This window comes from Vicia villosa, linkage group LG7 (genome assembly GCF_029867415.1).
Source record: "Vicia villosa cultivar HV-30 ecotype Madison, WI linkage group LG7, Vvil1.0, whole genome shotgun sequence".
NCBI classification, from domain to species: domain Eukaryota; kingdom Viridiplantae; phylum Streptophyta; class Magnoliopsida; order Fabales; family Fabaceae; genus Vicia; species Vicia villosa.
The window spans coordinates 126,892,959-126,909,043 of record NC_081186.1 but is presented as its reverse complement, the minus strand read 5'-3'; the positions used below and the strand labels follow the sequence as shown (position 1 = coordinate 126,909,043).

The 16,085-nt window shown below is 34.8% G+C and overlaps 2 protein-coding genes and 1 long non-coding RNA gene across 3 annotated transcripts; 2 read left to right on the top strand and 1 right to left on the bottom strand.

The window, feature by feature from the left end:
- Positions 1-2,029: 2,029 nt before the first annotated feature.
- On the top strand, positions 2,030-4,141 carry LOC131618521 (11-oxo-beta-amyrin 30-oxidase-like). The gene is made up of 5 exons (XM_058889726.1): positions 2,030-2,346; positions 2,425-2,642; positions 2,756-2,997; positions 3,076-3,463; positions 3,540-4,141. Exons 1-5 carry the CDS (start codon positions 2,055-2,057, stop codon positions 3,963-3,965), a joined length of 1,566 nt encoding a protein of 521 aa, XP_058745709.1. The 5' UTR covers positions 2,030-2,054; the 3' UTR covers positions 3,966-4,141.
- A 7,030-nt stretch (positions 4,142-11,171) lies between these two features.
- Positions 11,172-11,700, bottom strand: LOC131618520 (uncharacterized). Its single transcript, XR_009288877.1, has 3 exons — positions 11,609-11,700; positions 11,439-11,492; positions 11,172-11,323 (listed from the first exon to the last, which is right to left on the bottom strand). It is a non-coding gene; the product is annotated as an uncharacterized LOC131618520 (long non-coding RNA).
- Positions 11,701-12,558: 858 nt separating this feature from the next.
- On the top strand, positions 12,559-14,182 carry LOC131618519 (1-aminocyclopropane-1-carboxylate oxidase homolog 1-like). The gene is made up of 3 exons (XM_058889725.1): positions 12,559-13,278; positions 13,399-13,720; positions 13,786-14,182. The coding sequence occupies exons 1-3, from the start codon at positions 12,734-12,736 to the stop codon at positions 14,038-14,040; spliced, it is 1,122 nt and encodes a 373-aa protein (XP_058745708.1). The 5' UTR covers positions 12,559-12,733; the 3' UTR covers positions 14,041-14,182.
- Positions 14,183-16,085: the final 1,903 nt, after the last annotated feature.

The window sequence follows — 16,085 nt, the reverse complement described above, 5'->3', positions numbered from 1 at the left end:
GCAAATGGATCTTCAAAAAGAAGATGAAAGTCGATGGTACAATTGACAAGTTTAAAGCTAGATTAGTTATCCAAGGCTTCAGACAAAAATAAGGGATTGATTATTTCGATACCTATGCTCCAGTTGCCCGTATCACTACTATTAGATTGTTGATTGTCTTGGCGGCTATTCATAATCTAGTGATCCATCAAATGGATGTCAAAACAGCATTTCTGAATGGTGATTTGGAAGAAGAAGTGTATATGAAGCAACCTGAAGGATTTGTAATGCCTGGTAATGAGCACAAAGTGTGTAAGCTAGTTAAGTCGTTGTATGGGCTGAAACAAGCTCCGAAGCAGTGGCATCAAAAGTTTGATGAGGTTGTTTTGTCTAATGGTTTCATTCTAAACCAAGCTGACAAATGTGTATATAGCAAATTTGATACATCCGGTAAAGGAGTTTTCATTTGTCTATATGTTGATGACATGTTGATCTTTGGCACCGACCAAAATCAAGTTGATAAAACAAAGAATTTCTTGTCATCAAAATTCTCCATGAAGGATATGGGAGAAGCAGACGTTATTCTTGGTATTAAGATTAAACGGGAGAATAAGGGGATTGTAATTACGCAATCTCATTACATTGAGAAAATACTCAAGAAGTTCAATTATGAAAATTGTTCTCCAGTAAGTACTCCCATGGATCCGGGAGAAAAGTTAATGCCAAATACAGGTAAACCTTTGGATCAACTAGAATACTCAAGAGCTATATCTTCTTAATGGTTCTTTTGAAAAATTGCTAATGCAGGTGCAAGATTAAAAGGATCACCTATGTGAGCATGAAGTTTTGCCGCTTCAAGAAGCTTGGACTTGGCTTCCTATATGCTTATTAATGGATAAGGACACATGGCTTGTAAAGTGTCAAGTATGAATAGTAGAGTATTGTAAGAAACATATGTGTACTATATCTTTAGATATTCAAATGGATTGACGGGTTCAATCATTGCGACACCCCGATTTTCGAAAATTTGGGATGTGTATTTGTACTAAGATGAAAATTCAATCGCAAGACATTTTCTTCTATGCATTTGTTTGATCGTTATACATGTAAGTAAATCAAGGATTATACTAAAATGGGGGGAGTTTGTTGGTGATTTTAGTATCATCAATGTAATTTTGTTAGTAATGTGATTAACTGAAGGCCAATGCAATTATGCGTTAAGCTTGAAACGAGTTAGGGTAGTGCGGAGTGCACGCTCGTGCAATTGAATACGAATAATAGAAACGGGGTTCTAAGGAGGGGTGTGGGGCAGCGCCCCGTCGGGGTCCAAGGGGCGGAGCCCCTGGCGGGGTGCGGGGCAGCGCCCTGCCGGGGTCCAAGGGGCAGCGCCCCTGGCTGGGGTCCCGCTGCAAAATTTTCGTTTGAATAGTTGCACCCTTTCCCAACGGACATAACCGCTTTACCGAACAGGTGCTTCGTTTCCCAACCAACATAACTGTTTTACCGAACAGGTGTGTCATTTCGGTTTCTATTGTTGATCTCCTATATAAGGAGTCATTTGGCCCCGGTTTCGAAGACGACAAACATACTTCCTCTACATTCTGATCTGTTCTCCATTGTCACAAACAGATTGATTCTTCAAGAATTATCCCCGCAAAAATTTCGTGAACCCAGACAAGAATAGGGTCGAAATACTTTGTTCGGAAAGTGAACGAACACGATTCTTGAAGATATCCAGGATTATCATACAAATATCTAACATAATTAACTTTTCCTAAAATACCAACTTCATAATTATTCGCTTTGCTCTTTCAACGGATTCCAAAAAAAAAAGTTAAATAAAAATATTTGAAGACACTTGAATTAATTTCTTAAGAAAAATCCAAACTAAAGTCAACAACACTAATGCATTAGAGATTTTTTTATATTTTTCTAAAGGTTGAATGACCCCACTATTACAGTGATCTGTCCAAAATAAGCAACTGTTGTTTAAAATATTCTGCCTCGCATGTAGCGTGGGACTCCATCCCCTTTAAAATACTCAATTAATCTAATCAATCACAAAACCAAAAAAAATGGAGTTGTTTCCCCCATCAACAACGATGATGATGGTTTTTCTTTCAGTTACACTTGCTGTGATTCCATGGTATCTTCTCAACAAGTTGTGGTTTAAGCCAAAGAAGTTTGAACAACTTCTCATATCTCAAGGTCTTCATGGTGACCCTTATAACCTCTCACTCTTTGACAACTCAAAGCAAAATCATATGATGAAGATGCAACATGAAGCTAAATCTAAATCCATTGGTCTTTTCAAAGAACCTGCACCTTCTATCTTCTCACTTGTTCATCAAACTGTTCACAAATATGGTATACATACTCTTTCTTTCTTTCTATGTTGAGGCCTTTTGTTTTACCAGTAGCTGATTTGTAAAGGATATTATGTAGGAAAGAATTCATTTTTATGGGAAGGTACAACACCAAAGGTTGTCATCACAGACCCTGAGCAAATTAAGCAAGTCTTTAACATCATTGAGGACTTCCCCAAACCAAAGTTATCTCCACTTGCCAAGTATTTGAGCAATGGTCTTATACAACATGAGGGTGACAAATGGGCTAAACATCGAAAGATTATCAATCCTGCATTCCACATCGAAAAATTAAAAGTAGGCCTATCTTTTTTATTGTGAGGTTTGAGTTTTTTTTCTTATAATCATATTTTGTAAATTGAATTTCTGATTTTTCATGTTATGATCATATGATTTATTGCATACTATAGGGTATGCTGCCTGCATTTTCTCATAGTTGCGAAGAAATGATAAGCAAATGGAAGGAATTGTTGTCATCAGATGGAACATGTGAGATTGATGTTTGGCCTTTCCTTCAGAATTTGACGCGTGATGTAATTTCTAGAACAGCATTCGGAAGCAGCTATGATGAAGGTACAAAAATATTTGAACTTCTGAAGAGGCAGGGGTTTCTTTTGATGACAACGCGATACGCAAACAATCCATTATGGTGGTAAGACTACAATCCGAGTTAGAATATTAATCAAGTGTATTTTCTCGCAATTAACATCGCTATATATGTGCTTTCTAGGCTTCTACCAACAACTACCAAGAGAAGAATGAAGGAAATTGATAGAGATATAAGTGTTTCACTTGCGGGAATCATTGAAAAACGAGTAAAATCCTTGAAGAATGGTGAAACTGCCAATGACGATTTATTAGGCATACTTTTGCAATCAAATCCGGCCGAAAATCAAGAACATGGAAACAGTAAGAGTATTGGAATGACCACTGAAGAAGTGATAGATGAATGCAAGCTTTTTTACCATGCAGGACAAGAAACCACTTCAGTTTTGCTGGTTTGGACAATGGTATTATTAGGCAGGTATCCCGAATGGCAGGCGCGTGCAAGAGAGGAAGTTTTGCAAGTTTTTGGAAACCGAAAGCCTAACTTTGGAGGGTTAAATCAACTTAAAATTGTATGTATCACTTCATCACATGATCTGTTAATACATAATTTTTTTGAAACTAACTGATAATTTATTGTTTCCATAGGTAACGATGATTTTGTACGAGGTACTAAGGTTATACCCGCCTGCAGTTTACTTCAACCGAGTTATCCGAAAGGATTTGAAACTTGGAAACCTTTTCCTATCTAAAGGAACACAGGTTTCCTTACCAATACTTTTGATTCACCAAGATCATGATATATGGGGTGATGATGCAAAAGAGTTCAAACCTGAAAGGTTTGCGGAAGGAATTGCAAAGGCAACAAAAGGTCGAGTTTGTTATTTCCCTTTTGGATGGGGTCCGAGAACTTGTATCGGACAAAACTTTTCGTTATTAGAAGCAAAGATAGTGATATCATTGTTACTGCAGAATTTTTCATTTGAGCTTTCTCCTACTTATGTTCATGTTCCTACTACTGTGCTTACTTTGCAGCCAAAACATGGGGCAACCATTATTTTGCATAAATTGTAAAGCTCTGTTGCTTTTTGTTGTTATTTATATATATTTTTCTATAATGTTTAGCACTCATGATACTTTAATCAGTGTGTAATAATGCATCTTCTCTTGTTGAAGTTCTGTACATTTATCAGTCAGTTCCTTAGATGGAACTTTTGAGTGCATAAACTTGATTTCCACCTTCCTTTTCATTTATTGTTCCTTTGTGTTGCTGAGAAATGAGTGCACCAACTTGATCTTGCTGTTGCATGCATCTTTTTCTACATCACTTTTGTTTACTCTTGCATAGTTCTCGACGCATTTGATAATTACTCTACGTATCATTAGAAATTCAGTTTTATTTTTCTGACATATATACAATTCAGTGAAATTGTTAGGAAGCTAAAAGCTAACCCTAACAAGGCTTACAAAAAGAGAAATAAATAAATAAACTAAGAAAATAGAATTAAAAGATAACTTTGATTTTCATTGATTCCAAATGTCTCTATGAGACTACATTATATAACATTCTTAATGGATAATAATAACCTAAAAGCTCGCACTGCTAAAAGTCCAATAACTATACTAATAGTATAAGTTCTATTATTACTCTTCTAACAATAACTATACTTAATATAAATATTATTATACCCCTCTATCATTGCCGCCGGGTTCACTTGAACCTTGTCCTCAAGGTTCTAAAATAACACTAAATATAAGTTTTTTTTTCTCTTCAAAATATATGGTATAAAGTCATTAATTTCATATGTTGGATGGTACTAAGAGGAGTCCGATTTTGATTGTGAAGGAATTCTGTTTGGTTTGTGATGAGAGAGGAAAAATTGGAATGAACTTTGGTGGAGTTGTTGATATTAAATTGATGGGTGAGGATTGCATGGAAAATTGTTGGAAGAAAAGTGGAAAAGTGATGGTGACGTGACCCAAAGGTTGTACAACCTTGAAACTTAATTTTTGTGTGTGGAGTAGGACATGTGTTGGATGACAGAGTCTTGTCCTTTTCAATGAAAATATGGGGTCCATTAAAAGATAGGGAATAATGTGATTTTTCAGAAAAAGAAGATGATGGAATGACTAGTGAGGACGTGTTTTTCAGATTTTGGAGAGTGAACTCAAATTTTGAAAGTAAAATGGGAGGACACGTGTCTCTCAATGATGATTTGAAAAAGAGTTGTTGAAAATCCAACGCTCCAAAGTCATCTAGCCCCACTAACGTGTCATCCAATGGCCAGTGTGAATCTGGCGAATTAGTATTTTGGTGAGAGACTGAATTGTTATTAGCATGACTATCCACATCTAATTTCATAGAGTGAATTTTCTTTCTAGCATCCACAATTGTATCTGTAATAGCTTCATCAAAAACCTTCTCCCAACTATTTCCCCAATCTTCTTCAATATTACCCGTCTCAAGTGACCCCCCATTCCAATAGATCCAAATCCATTCCTTTTCAACCCATATCATTACATACTTTATCAAAGGTTCCAATATGGGTGAGGTTGTCGGTTTCAATGGCGGAAGCTGTCCAGACAATAAGGGTGTGGTTGCCGAAGAGTGTAGATATGCCCATTTCAAAAATGGCGTAGGTGTGGCTCCGAAACTGAAATCGGGGGGCTTTCGCAACAACTCAAGGAATGGATTGAGGATTATGTCATGAGTTTTTAATGGTGGCTTCAAGGGTGGCAACAGAACTAGAGTTTGATTAGAGATCGTTGTTGGTGGTGGCTCCGGTGGGGAATCTGTCTCTCCATCATACATATTGAGTTTCTTAGTTTGTTTTTTGTAGAACATATATGATGCTTCTATTTGTTCCAATGGTTTCGGCAGCAATGGAAAGAACGAAATCAACGATAAACATGAACCTTTCTTTTTTGGTTGCTTTGCTGATGAAGACATATTTGGCTGAACCAAAAATTTTGCTGATTTTTTTCCTGGTTTTTCCGCAACAATAACGGGTGTATTGTTTAAAGAGTTGTCAAGGAAAGAAGATACCAATTTAGAATTCAAGGATTCATCTTTTGTTTGACCGAATGGTGGCGGATCTGGTAACAATGTCGGAGATGTCGTCGGAGGCTGTTTCAAATATGATAGTTTTGCTAGAGAAGCCATGGGAGTTGTCTTCAGAAGTGACATATGAGATATCGGAGACGTCGGGACTGTGGCCGGAGTCGAGAATGTTGCCGGAGAAGACACCAGGGTTGTCGTCGGAGTCAGCAACGTCACCGGAAGTGTTGACGGAGAAGACGCCAAAAGTGTTGTCTGGAACAATTTCTTTTCTGAAGTGATGATTGTGCTCTCAGTTTCTTCCTCAGCAACTCGTTTTTTTGGTGCATCGTCAACAATAATTTTTTGATTTTCTTTGCAGTTTTGAGAAATTATTTGAGATCTTTGCTTGACAGATCGAAAAGAGGCTTGATATTTCTTGTCAATAGCTCTCTTTTCATTCTTATATTTTTCTTCTGCTAGATGTAACTTTTGAAAAAGTTCTTGAAAATCATTTGGATAAGTTTGAGTTTGTTGTTGAGTGAATGGTTGATTTTGTTCTGGAATTGGAGTGGGTGAATGGTGGGTGTGATAGGGACGAGGATTATTGACTGGAATTGGAGTGTATGAATGGTGGGTGTAGTCCTAGTAAGAAGTATTGACAGGATTGGGCATTTTTTGGTGGTAGATAGGGTTATGCAAATGTGGTGAATATCCATGATTTAAATACAAATTAGGTGATGAAGATGCAACATGGGTGTAACAAGGTGTAAAAATTTCCCATGGGTAAGATGGAAAAGAGGGATTGATAGTTGGTGTAAGAGATGGGTTTGTGGGATATGTTGGAGGAATGCTCCATTGATGAAATAAGGGTGTGAAGTTGGAATACTCCATGGGAGAGATTGAGTGCAAGAATGAAAGCACCAATTGTTAGGAAGCTAAATCTAAACCCTAACAAATTAAAGAAAAGCTGTAAAATAAAAGAGACAAATAAAACTAACTAAGAAAATTAAACTACATTTCATTTCTTTGATATCTCAAATGTGTCAAAGACACTACATTATATAATGTGACTAATGGATAATCTAACAAAAGACCTAAACATTAAAAACCCACCTAAATGATAATTGAAAAGCCCAACTAAAATATAATAAAATTACTAATAAACTAACTTAAATAATATAATTCTACTCTCTATCACTACTTACCCCTTCAAAACCAACCTTGTCCTCAAGGTTGTGAAATAAAATTATCAAAAGTTTTAAATTAAATTTTTTTTTTCAAAAGTGGTCAGCTTGTCATTTTGAATTCACGTAATGACCGGTCCGTTTTGGAATTTACGTGATGGAGACAGCTGTACGTGAGAAAGTGAATTTTCTTTTTGACAAGTAATCACTTTTTTGTGAATTGGAGTGATGGGTGGTTTAATGGTAACACCCTCGATCTATTGTGTTGTTCCCAACTAAAATATCCAACTTTTTTTTCAACACAAAGCAATTATAATACTATTCCATCCAACCTGTCATCTCACATAAGTTGTAGACAGCTAGCATGAGGGATGTGAGTGAAGCACAAGGAGAGATCATGTGGTATCTTTTGAAATTCGGTAGAAATAATTTTTGACAACACACTTGTTTTTTCACTCAAGTTACTTTTTTTCTCTCTCTAACTTTTTTTTCTCTCTCGCACGTAACTTTTTTTTTCTTGCTTCCTTACAATTTTTCTCTCTTTTTCTTCTTGCTTTTTCTTCCACACCTCTCTGTTTCAATGTTTCTTTTAAATAATACTAAATAATAACTAAAATTATGGAAGCAGTCTAAAATTGGCGGTGGTTCCGCCGGTGGTCGTTCAATACCTGTTAATTTTTTGGTGGCCATTGCAAATCTGGTGGTTGTAAAAAGGAGCTTGTGAACAGCAGAAATTGTTGTTTCAGTGTCTCTTGTATTAACATCAGAGAAGATGACACTAGAAGTGAGCCCAGAGGCAACAAATCTGTTGGTTTTAGGAGTGGTGGTTTCAGTTGCGGATCTAGTGATTCCAGTAGCAGATTTGATGGTTGTGGCTGCAGATCTGGTTTTGTTGGAAGAGATGACACCGAAAGGGACATCGGAATTGATGTCGAAGTTTTCATCGGAGCTATTGCCGGAGTCCAAAAAATCGCCGGAGTTATATTTTTTTGTCCCTTTTTCTTCTTTTGCTTTCAACTTTTCTGCATATCTCTTAAACATATATTTTTCTTTGAGTTTTTCTTGTGTCTTTTTGAATGAATCTGAACGATTTTGGATTTTTTTCTTTCAACTCTTCTCTATATTTGTTTGATAACTCATGAGTTTCAATCAAATATTGTTTGAGAGTTTCTATCTGTTGGTGAAAGGTCGGTTGTGAGTTGGAATTTTGGGGTTGTTGTTGGTATGAAATGTATGGGTTGTGTGAAGGTGTATATGATGTGTATGAAGGAGATGTTATAAGTGGTATTGTTGTGGGAGGCAAGGTGAATGGTGGTTGTTGATTGTTAGAACAAGATTTGTTCTGATCAATTATCTTAGTTTTGATGATAACAATAATATGAATTTTGCTTAAGATAATATGGTACTCTAATCCAATGCAATTTCCTTTTCAGGAAATATATAAAGAGTATGCATAATTCAGCGCTCAGAAGCTTTGTCTCAAAGGGTTCAGCATGCAACATCAGAACATGGTCTGGCAAGACATCAGAAGATGGTCGAAGCAGAATCAGAACATGGGTCTATGGAAGCATCAGAAGAACATGAGATCAGAAGCACTGAAGTTCTGATGGTATCACGCACAGAAGCACTTCAAGGTCAGAAGATCAGAAGATGCTTTGCACCAAGCTGTTTGACTCTGATGATATTCAAACGTTGTATTCACAAACATCAGATCAGAAGGAAGTACATGTGGCAGGCTACGCTGACTGACAAAAGGAACGTTAGAAGCTATTAAAGGCAACGTCAGTAGACACAGCGTGAACAAGGCTCGAGGTAGTTGACAAAAGCGTATAACATTAAATGCGATGCTGTACGGAACACGCAAAGCATTAAATGCACTCAACGGTCATCTTCTCCAACGCCTATAAATATGAAGTTCTGATGAGAAGCAAGGTTAACGATTCTGAACAAAACAACTCATATTAACTTGCTGAAACTCTGTTCTATTCAAAGCTCAGAATCTTCATCTTCATCAAAGCTCACTACATTGCTGTTGTAATATATTAGTGAGATTAAGCTTAAACGTTAAGAGAAATATCACAGTTTGTGATTATAGCTTTTAAGAAGCAATTGTAATACTCTTAGAATTGATTACATTAAGTTGTAAGGAACTAGAGTGATCGTGTGGATCAGAATACTCTAGGAAGTCTTAGAGGTTATCTAAGCAGGTTGTAACTAGAGTGATCGTGTGGATCAGAATACTCTAGAAAGTCTTAGAGGGTATCTAAGCAGTTGTTCCTGGAGTGATCAGTGTGTGATCAGAAGACTCTGGAAGACTTAGTTGCTGACTAAGTGGAGAACCATTGTAATCCGTGCGATTAGTGGATTAAATCCTCAGTTGAGGTAAATCATCTCTGCGGGGGTGGACTGGAGTAGTTTAGTTAACAACGAACCAGGATAAAAATAACTGTGCAATTTATTTTTATCGGTCAAGTTTTTAAAGCTACACTTATTCAAACCCCCCCTTTCTAAGTGTTTTTCTATCCTTCATTGATGTGGTGTGTATCCATGGTTATAAGAGAAATCTTGTGATGGGGTAGTGAAAAGTATGTTAGAGGAATAATATGGAGGATTTTCCCATGGATAAGAGGGGAATGAGGAAGTGACAGTGGTGGTGTTAGGATGATAAGTAGGAAATGTAGTGAAATATGAGGGATGTGAGTATGCCATGGAAGGATTGAGATTCAATGATGAAAGCACCAATTGTTAGGAAGCTAAAAGCTAACCCTAACAAGGCTTACAAAAACTAAGAGAAATAAGTAAACAAACTAAGAAAATAGAATTAAAAGATAACTTTGATTTTCATTGATTCCAAATGTCTCTATGAGACTACATTATATAACACTCTTAATGGATAATAATAACCTAAAAGCCCGCACTACTAAAAGCCCAATAACCATACTAATAATATAAGTTCTATTATTACCCTTCTAACAATAACTATACTTAATATAAATATTATTATACCCCTCTATCAGAAATGCTATTGGTACACTAAGTTATACACCTACACCGTATTTTATTCAAAAAATATATACTAATCATTTTTTTAATAATTTTTTAGTCCACATTGGTAGTTGTGCAACACCAAATTAGTTGAATACATACGTTGTAAATCCATTTGGTGTAAGAAACTAGTGTATAGATAGCATAGCTCTATAATTAATTTATTATGAGATAGAATGTCCCTCATTTTTACCATTATAGCCAAGCTGTGGATAAAAGTATCATTAAAAAATGGATTATTTATATTAAAAAATTCATTCCACTTCAAACTCATTTGGGATGAGTTTGTGTTTTAAATTTTTATCAAATCTCCTTCAAGTGAATCGTAGATTCCCATCTACAGACCAATTCCTCCAAGAACAAATCAAACTCCCCGCCTCTGACGCACTAAATGGTGACAGCTTCCAAAGTCACTCGTTCTGCCCTTCAACAGCAATCATCTCTAAATCCTTATCTTGTTTCAGCACGAGTAAACTTTTATTATAAAAAAACAAAAACCATAACAAAATTATAACCAAGGTTGATCAAATAGAGATCAACCAATAATGTATTACATTTTACACTCAGAACACCTTCAACTTTAATAATGTGGTTGATTTCAGCCACAACAGGCTGGAATTGATTATTGGTCGAAAGAAATTATAAACGAATGTCTCCAAGCAAAAGTTTTTAAAAATATAGAATATAGAAAAACATACAGTTGGAATGGCAAGCAAAGATGTTCCCGAGTCCACAATAGCAGAACAGGCACCTTCTTAAACGCCTAAAAACAACGTTCGGTATTTTTCAGAATCACATATTTTGGAATCAATGCGTTTACAACAAATAAAACATGGATTAGAATATGAACATTCTAAACAATGAAGTCTCACCTGATGATGAGCCTCCAATGAGAAAATATCCCTTTCAATCAGAAAAGAAAAATTTGTGAGTAAAGTTTATTTCAAAGAAATAATTTGATAGGAATTCTTGATCGAACGGATTTTTATCTAACCTGCTAGTAACCTTTTTTAGTAACCGGAACGTATGTTTGTTTTCGTTTGAAATGGTTAGGGTCAACATCACCAAAAATTAAGTCACCGACCTTTTATGCATTAGGATTCCCGTTGAGCCAAAAAGAGAACACCTTCTCACTGACAAAATTTTCTTCCACCATATTATACCTGTGATTTTATAATAGTCGGGTAAATTTAACTTATAGAAAATATTCATAACACAACACTCTAACAATGGATATCATAGAACAAAAAAATAGACTGTTTGGAACTTGAAACATACCATACTGACAAAGCACTTACGACCGAGATCTCCTGAAACCCTAAGCCATAGAAGCTTCAGAAATGAAAAAAAAAAGTCTTGTTAATGAGAATGGACAATGGAGAAGGTAAAAAAGCATCAAGAAAAACAATACTATAACAATTCATCTTCAAGAAAAATCCAAACTTTACATCATCTTCTGTTGTTCAGCTTTTCGCCATTCCATCATCGTGACTTCCACACTTTTCACCGGAAAATGGTCTATCCATGAAAGCGTTGGATCTGGAAAAAATAGTCTTGTTAATGAGAAGAAATGGAGAACAAAAAGATGAACGAAGTGGAAGAGGAAAATAAAGAAGAAGAGTTAGGTTGTAAAACCAATACGTCTGTACCAATGGGACACATCGGATCCTGTGCAAAGTTTGCAGAAAGCAGTCCTATGAAGGATCAACCAAGAAACGTGATTTAGTTGGGAATAGAGGGAAATAGTAGGGTGTGTGTGAGAAGGAGTGAGTTAGATGTGAAGTAGTAATTCAATTGTTACATTAGAGCATGGAAAGACCAATTTTTCCCAAAATGTGGTAACGTGGAACAGAATGCCAAAGGGGTAGTAGGGTCTTATCCAGATACATAAATTTTCTTATATGGTAGATGTATTCGAATTGAAACGAACCGTTTTAATTTACTTAGAACCGAACCAAACAATAATAATTGATTTGGTATATCATTTCAAAATTTCGAATATTACCGAACCGTTTATCAAAGAACCAAACCATTATTTTTTATCTTTTATTTTTAAAAATTAAAACTTATTTTTTGTATTAGTCATTTTCAGTTTCGGTTCGGCTATAGTTCCGGTTCAGTTCAGTTACAGTTTAGGCTCGGTTGTAAAACTGTTTGTACAATATAATTTGGTTCTCTAACCAAACATAACGGTTCAGTTATTTTAACTTCAGTACAGTTTAGTTCGGCAGTACGGTTCAATTCATAGTATTTTTTGAACAACCTTGGAGGTAGACAAACATTGCAGGTGCCATATGCATAGCAAGCTTTAGTGAGGAAGGATTAATATAGTCCACAAGTTCAATTGCTTATAGATAAAGGTAAAATGAGAACGACACATGATCTAATAAAGTTTCAGTCAAGTTATTTTCTAGTTTTGTATTAAGTCTATAGAGTTGAAGTGGTGATAAATTAGTTTTTACTCTTACATTAACATTTCTTTACTTATGTAAGATGTGAGAGTGAACTTATTTTTCAAGAAGGCTAGAGACAAATATCTTATCTGCTAAGCTGCTGTGTTAAAGAACAAAAACATGGTGGACACAAATCTAGAAAAAATCAAAGAAGACCATGAATATGCTTATGATAGACAAAGAGAATTGAAGGCTCTTGATGAATCAAAAGCCGGTGTAAAGGGACTTGTAGATGCTGGTTTATCCAAGCTCCCTAAAATATTCATTCAAGATAAGATTCATGAAGAAACCACTTCCAGTTCCAACAATCTCAGTATTCCACTCATTGACTTCGGTCCTCTCTTTACAAACCCTACAAGTTCAAGTTCACGTCTTGAGATAGTTCAGAATGTAAAGTATGCAAGTGAGAATTGGGGGTTCTTTCAAATAGTCAATCATGGAATTCCAACCACTGTTTTGGATGACATGCTTGATGGGGTGGTTAGATTTCATGAACAAGATACTGAAATCAAGAAAGAGTTTTATTCTCGTGATGTTACCAAAAGAGTTTATTATAACACTAATTTTGATTTGTATGTTACTCCAGCTGTTAATTGGAGGGATACTCTTTTTTCTGTTATGGGCCCTCAACATGTTGATCCTCAGAAACTACCTACAGTTTGCAGGTATATTCATCATCTTTCATCTTGTTCCTTTTTTAAATCTGTTATGACTGTTTGGATTGTTTGGTATTGATTGGAATTTGAAGGTTGAAACTAAGCCATTATGAGCTTAATTTCTTGCAGAGATATAACAGTTAAATATTCTGAGTATGTTAAGAAAGTTGGGATGATTCTGTTTGAATTGCTTTCTGAAGCATTAGGCCTCAATTCCAGTTACCTAAAGGATATAGATTGTGCAGAAGGAATTTTTCTAATGTCTCATTATTACCCTCCTTGCCTTGAGCCTGAACTCACTTTTGGCTTAAGTGCTCATTCAGACAGTAGCTTCCTCACTGTTCTTCTTCAAGATCAACTTGGCGGCCTCCAAGTTTTCCATGAAAATCACTGGGTTGATGTTACACCGATTACCGGTGCTTTAGTCGTTAACCTCGGTGACTTATTCCAGGTAAGTTATTTCTACTAGTATGTTAACCTCAGTGACATCAATGTCTGAACACTTTTGTTTTGCAGCTAATCACAAACGATAAGTTTCTGAGCGTTAAACACCGAGTTTTGGCGCAAAAAATCGGACCAAGAGTTTCAGTAGCATGCTTTATCAGACAGCATCTTTCTCCTGAGAATTTGAAAGTATATGGACCTATAAGTGAGTTGCTTACACCAGAGAATCCTCCAATTTACAAGGAAACATCAGTGAAGGATTTTGTCTCACACTACTATGGGAAAGGGCTAGATGGCAACTCTGCACTAGATCACTTCAGGCTGTAAGCTAAGAGGCTTCAAAGAATAATTAGTTGATAGGAATGAAAATTTGGTTTGAAATGTGTGAAAGTGAAAGATGCAACATGTCTTGTTTGTGAATTCTTCCATCTTGGATTTATGAGTGTGATATTTTGGTTTTCATGTATTACCTTCCTTTTAATTTCAGACAACATTGGGTGTAAACTAAGTTGATTAAGCAGTAAGTAAGAGTTCTAAAGTATACATAAGAAATAATTAATGTAGTTGAAATTTTAAAAATGATCTTATAAAAATGGACAATTTTTTCTTTTATAGTCATATGTTTTAAGAATGGGTGGAATAATTGTAATGTATAAAATATAGTACAGATTAATTACACTAAATTTAAACTAATCGTGTTGCTCCTGCAAATGATATAACAGTACAAGGCTATAATGGAATCTTCCATACAAACAGGGTCGGTCCTTTGAATTTGGATGTCTTGGACGAATCAAAAGAGTGGTGCCCCTATAATTCTTTAATAATACATAAGGATAAAAGAAATGATTGGATAAAAAACACATTTTCATTTGAAATTGTGCAAAAAGAATAGAAATATAGATTTTTGAATCAATGTTTATACTAATCAAAACATAAACCATTATAAAGAGGCTTATTCTTCTTTTGCTTGATCCCGTTTTTTTTTCTATAAAAAAATTGACCAAACCTCTAAAATTATTTAAATATCATCCTCTTAACATTTTTTGTTGCAAAATCGTTAATAATTTGTTCATAATCAAGGTTCTTCAAAAAATTATTTTCAATTGAAATCAACGCAAGACTATTTAATCTATCTTGTGATATAGTAGACCTCAAATAAGATTTTAATAATTTTAATTTAGAAAAACTTCTTTCAGCAGATGCAACACTTATAGAAATAGTCAATATTACTCTATAATCTATGCGTGCATTAGGAAAACACTTACAAGTCTCTAAAGAACTCAATATCATATAGCTTGATTTTGATTCAACTGTTAAAATTTTTCTAATAACTTTCAATTCTTCAAACAAAACTTCACCATCAAGATCAAGAGAATCATCATATTTTAAACAAGTTTCAAGATGTTTACAACATGCTTTCAAGTTCCTTTCAAATAATGATTTAAGCCTTTCAATACTAAACAAGAATCCAAAAATATTTTCATATGTGCTATACTGCTCAAATCTTCTATCAAGTGAGCCAATTGTTTGATCTACAATATATAAGAAATAATGATTTCGAAAAGACTCTTCAGTAGACTCAAGATTCAGTTGTGTAGGTTGAGATGGATTTTCATCATATTGTTGTTTTCTACTAATTTGACGTTTTTGAATAAACACACATTCAATCTCTATTTCATTCTCAATCTTTTCAGCACTAGCCTTAGCATTTAGAAATTCAGATTCTCTATATTTTTTTCAAATACTTGATCAAGCCTTTTACTAGTTCTATAGCCACATCAATACACATGTCTTTTTTTTTGCAAACTTTTGCTAACTTCATTAACAATAGTTAACAATTCAAACCAAATAATCATAGCTACTAAAAATATAAAGTTTTCAATTTCATGAGTTGCTATAGATTCGACTTCACTCTTATTTTAGGTAAAATATTTTCTATATCATTGTTTTAATTTTAGTGTCTCAATTAAACTCTTTAGTTGCTAAAATTATGGATATATTAATTGATTTTATTCTACTCTATATTTTATTTATGAGAAATCACATTCTTTTATTAAGTAGTGCCTCTATAATTTTGTTAACCAGTATTTTTTTTAAAAATATTTTTAACAAGTATTTTTATAATAAAAGACTCTCTTTTAATATATATAGGGGTGAGAAAAAATTTTGGTGCCCCTAAAATTATGAGGCCCTGGGCTCCTGCCCCGCGAGCCCGTGCTTAGGGCCACCCCTGCATACAAACCATATCAAGATTGCATTGATTTATAGTAGAATCCAAAAAGTTAGCACGTGCATTTACATCATGAGTGTTTGATATATAAAATAGAAATTAGTTAGTAAGATTTAGTAATATAGAATTTAGTTAAGACATA

What these genes read in the sequence shown, in the direction of transcription:
- LOC131618521 (XM_058889726.1), top strand. Translation starts at nt 2,055, where the DNA reads ATGGAGTTGTTTCCCCCATCAACAACGATGATGATGGTTTTTCTTTCA. An exon ending in TCCACATCGAAAAATTAAAA is followed by an intron (nt 2,643 to 2,755) that starts GTAGGCCTATCT and finishes TGCATACTATAG; the next exon opens with GGTATGCTGCCTGCATTTTC. An exon ending in GCAAACAATCCATTATGGTG is followed by an intron (nt 2,998 to 3,075) that starts GTAAGACTACAA and finishes TGTGCTTTCTAG; the next exon opens with GCTTCTACCAACAACTACCA.
- LOC131618519 (XM_058889725.1), top strand. Translation starts at nt 12,734, where the DNA reads ATGGTGGACACAAATCTAGAAAAAATCAAAGAAGACCATGAATATGCT. An exon ending in AAACTACCTACAGTTTGCAG is followed by an intron (nt 13,279 to 13,398) that starts GTATATTCATCA and finishes AATTTCTTGCAG; the next exon opens with AGATATAACAGTTAAATATT. An exon ending in ACCTCGGTGACTTATTCCAG is followed by an intron (nt 13,721 to 13,785) that starts GTAAGTTATTTC and finishes TTTGTTTTGCAG; the next exon opens with CTAATCACAAACGATAAGTT.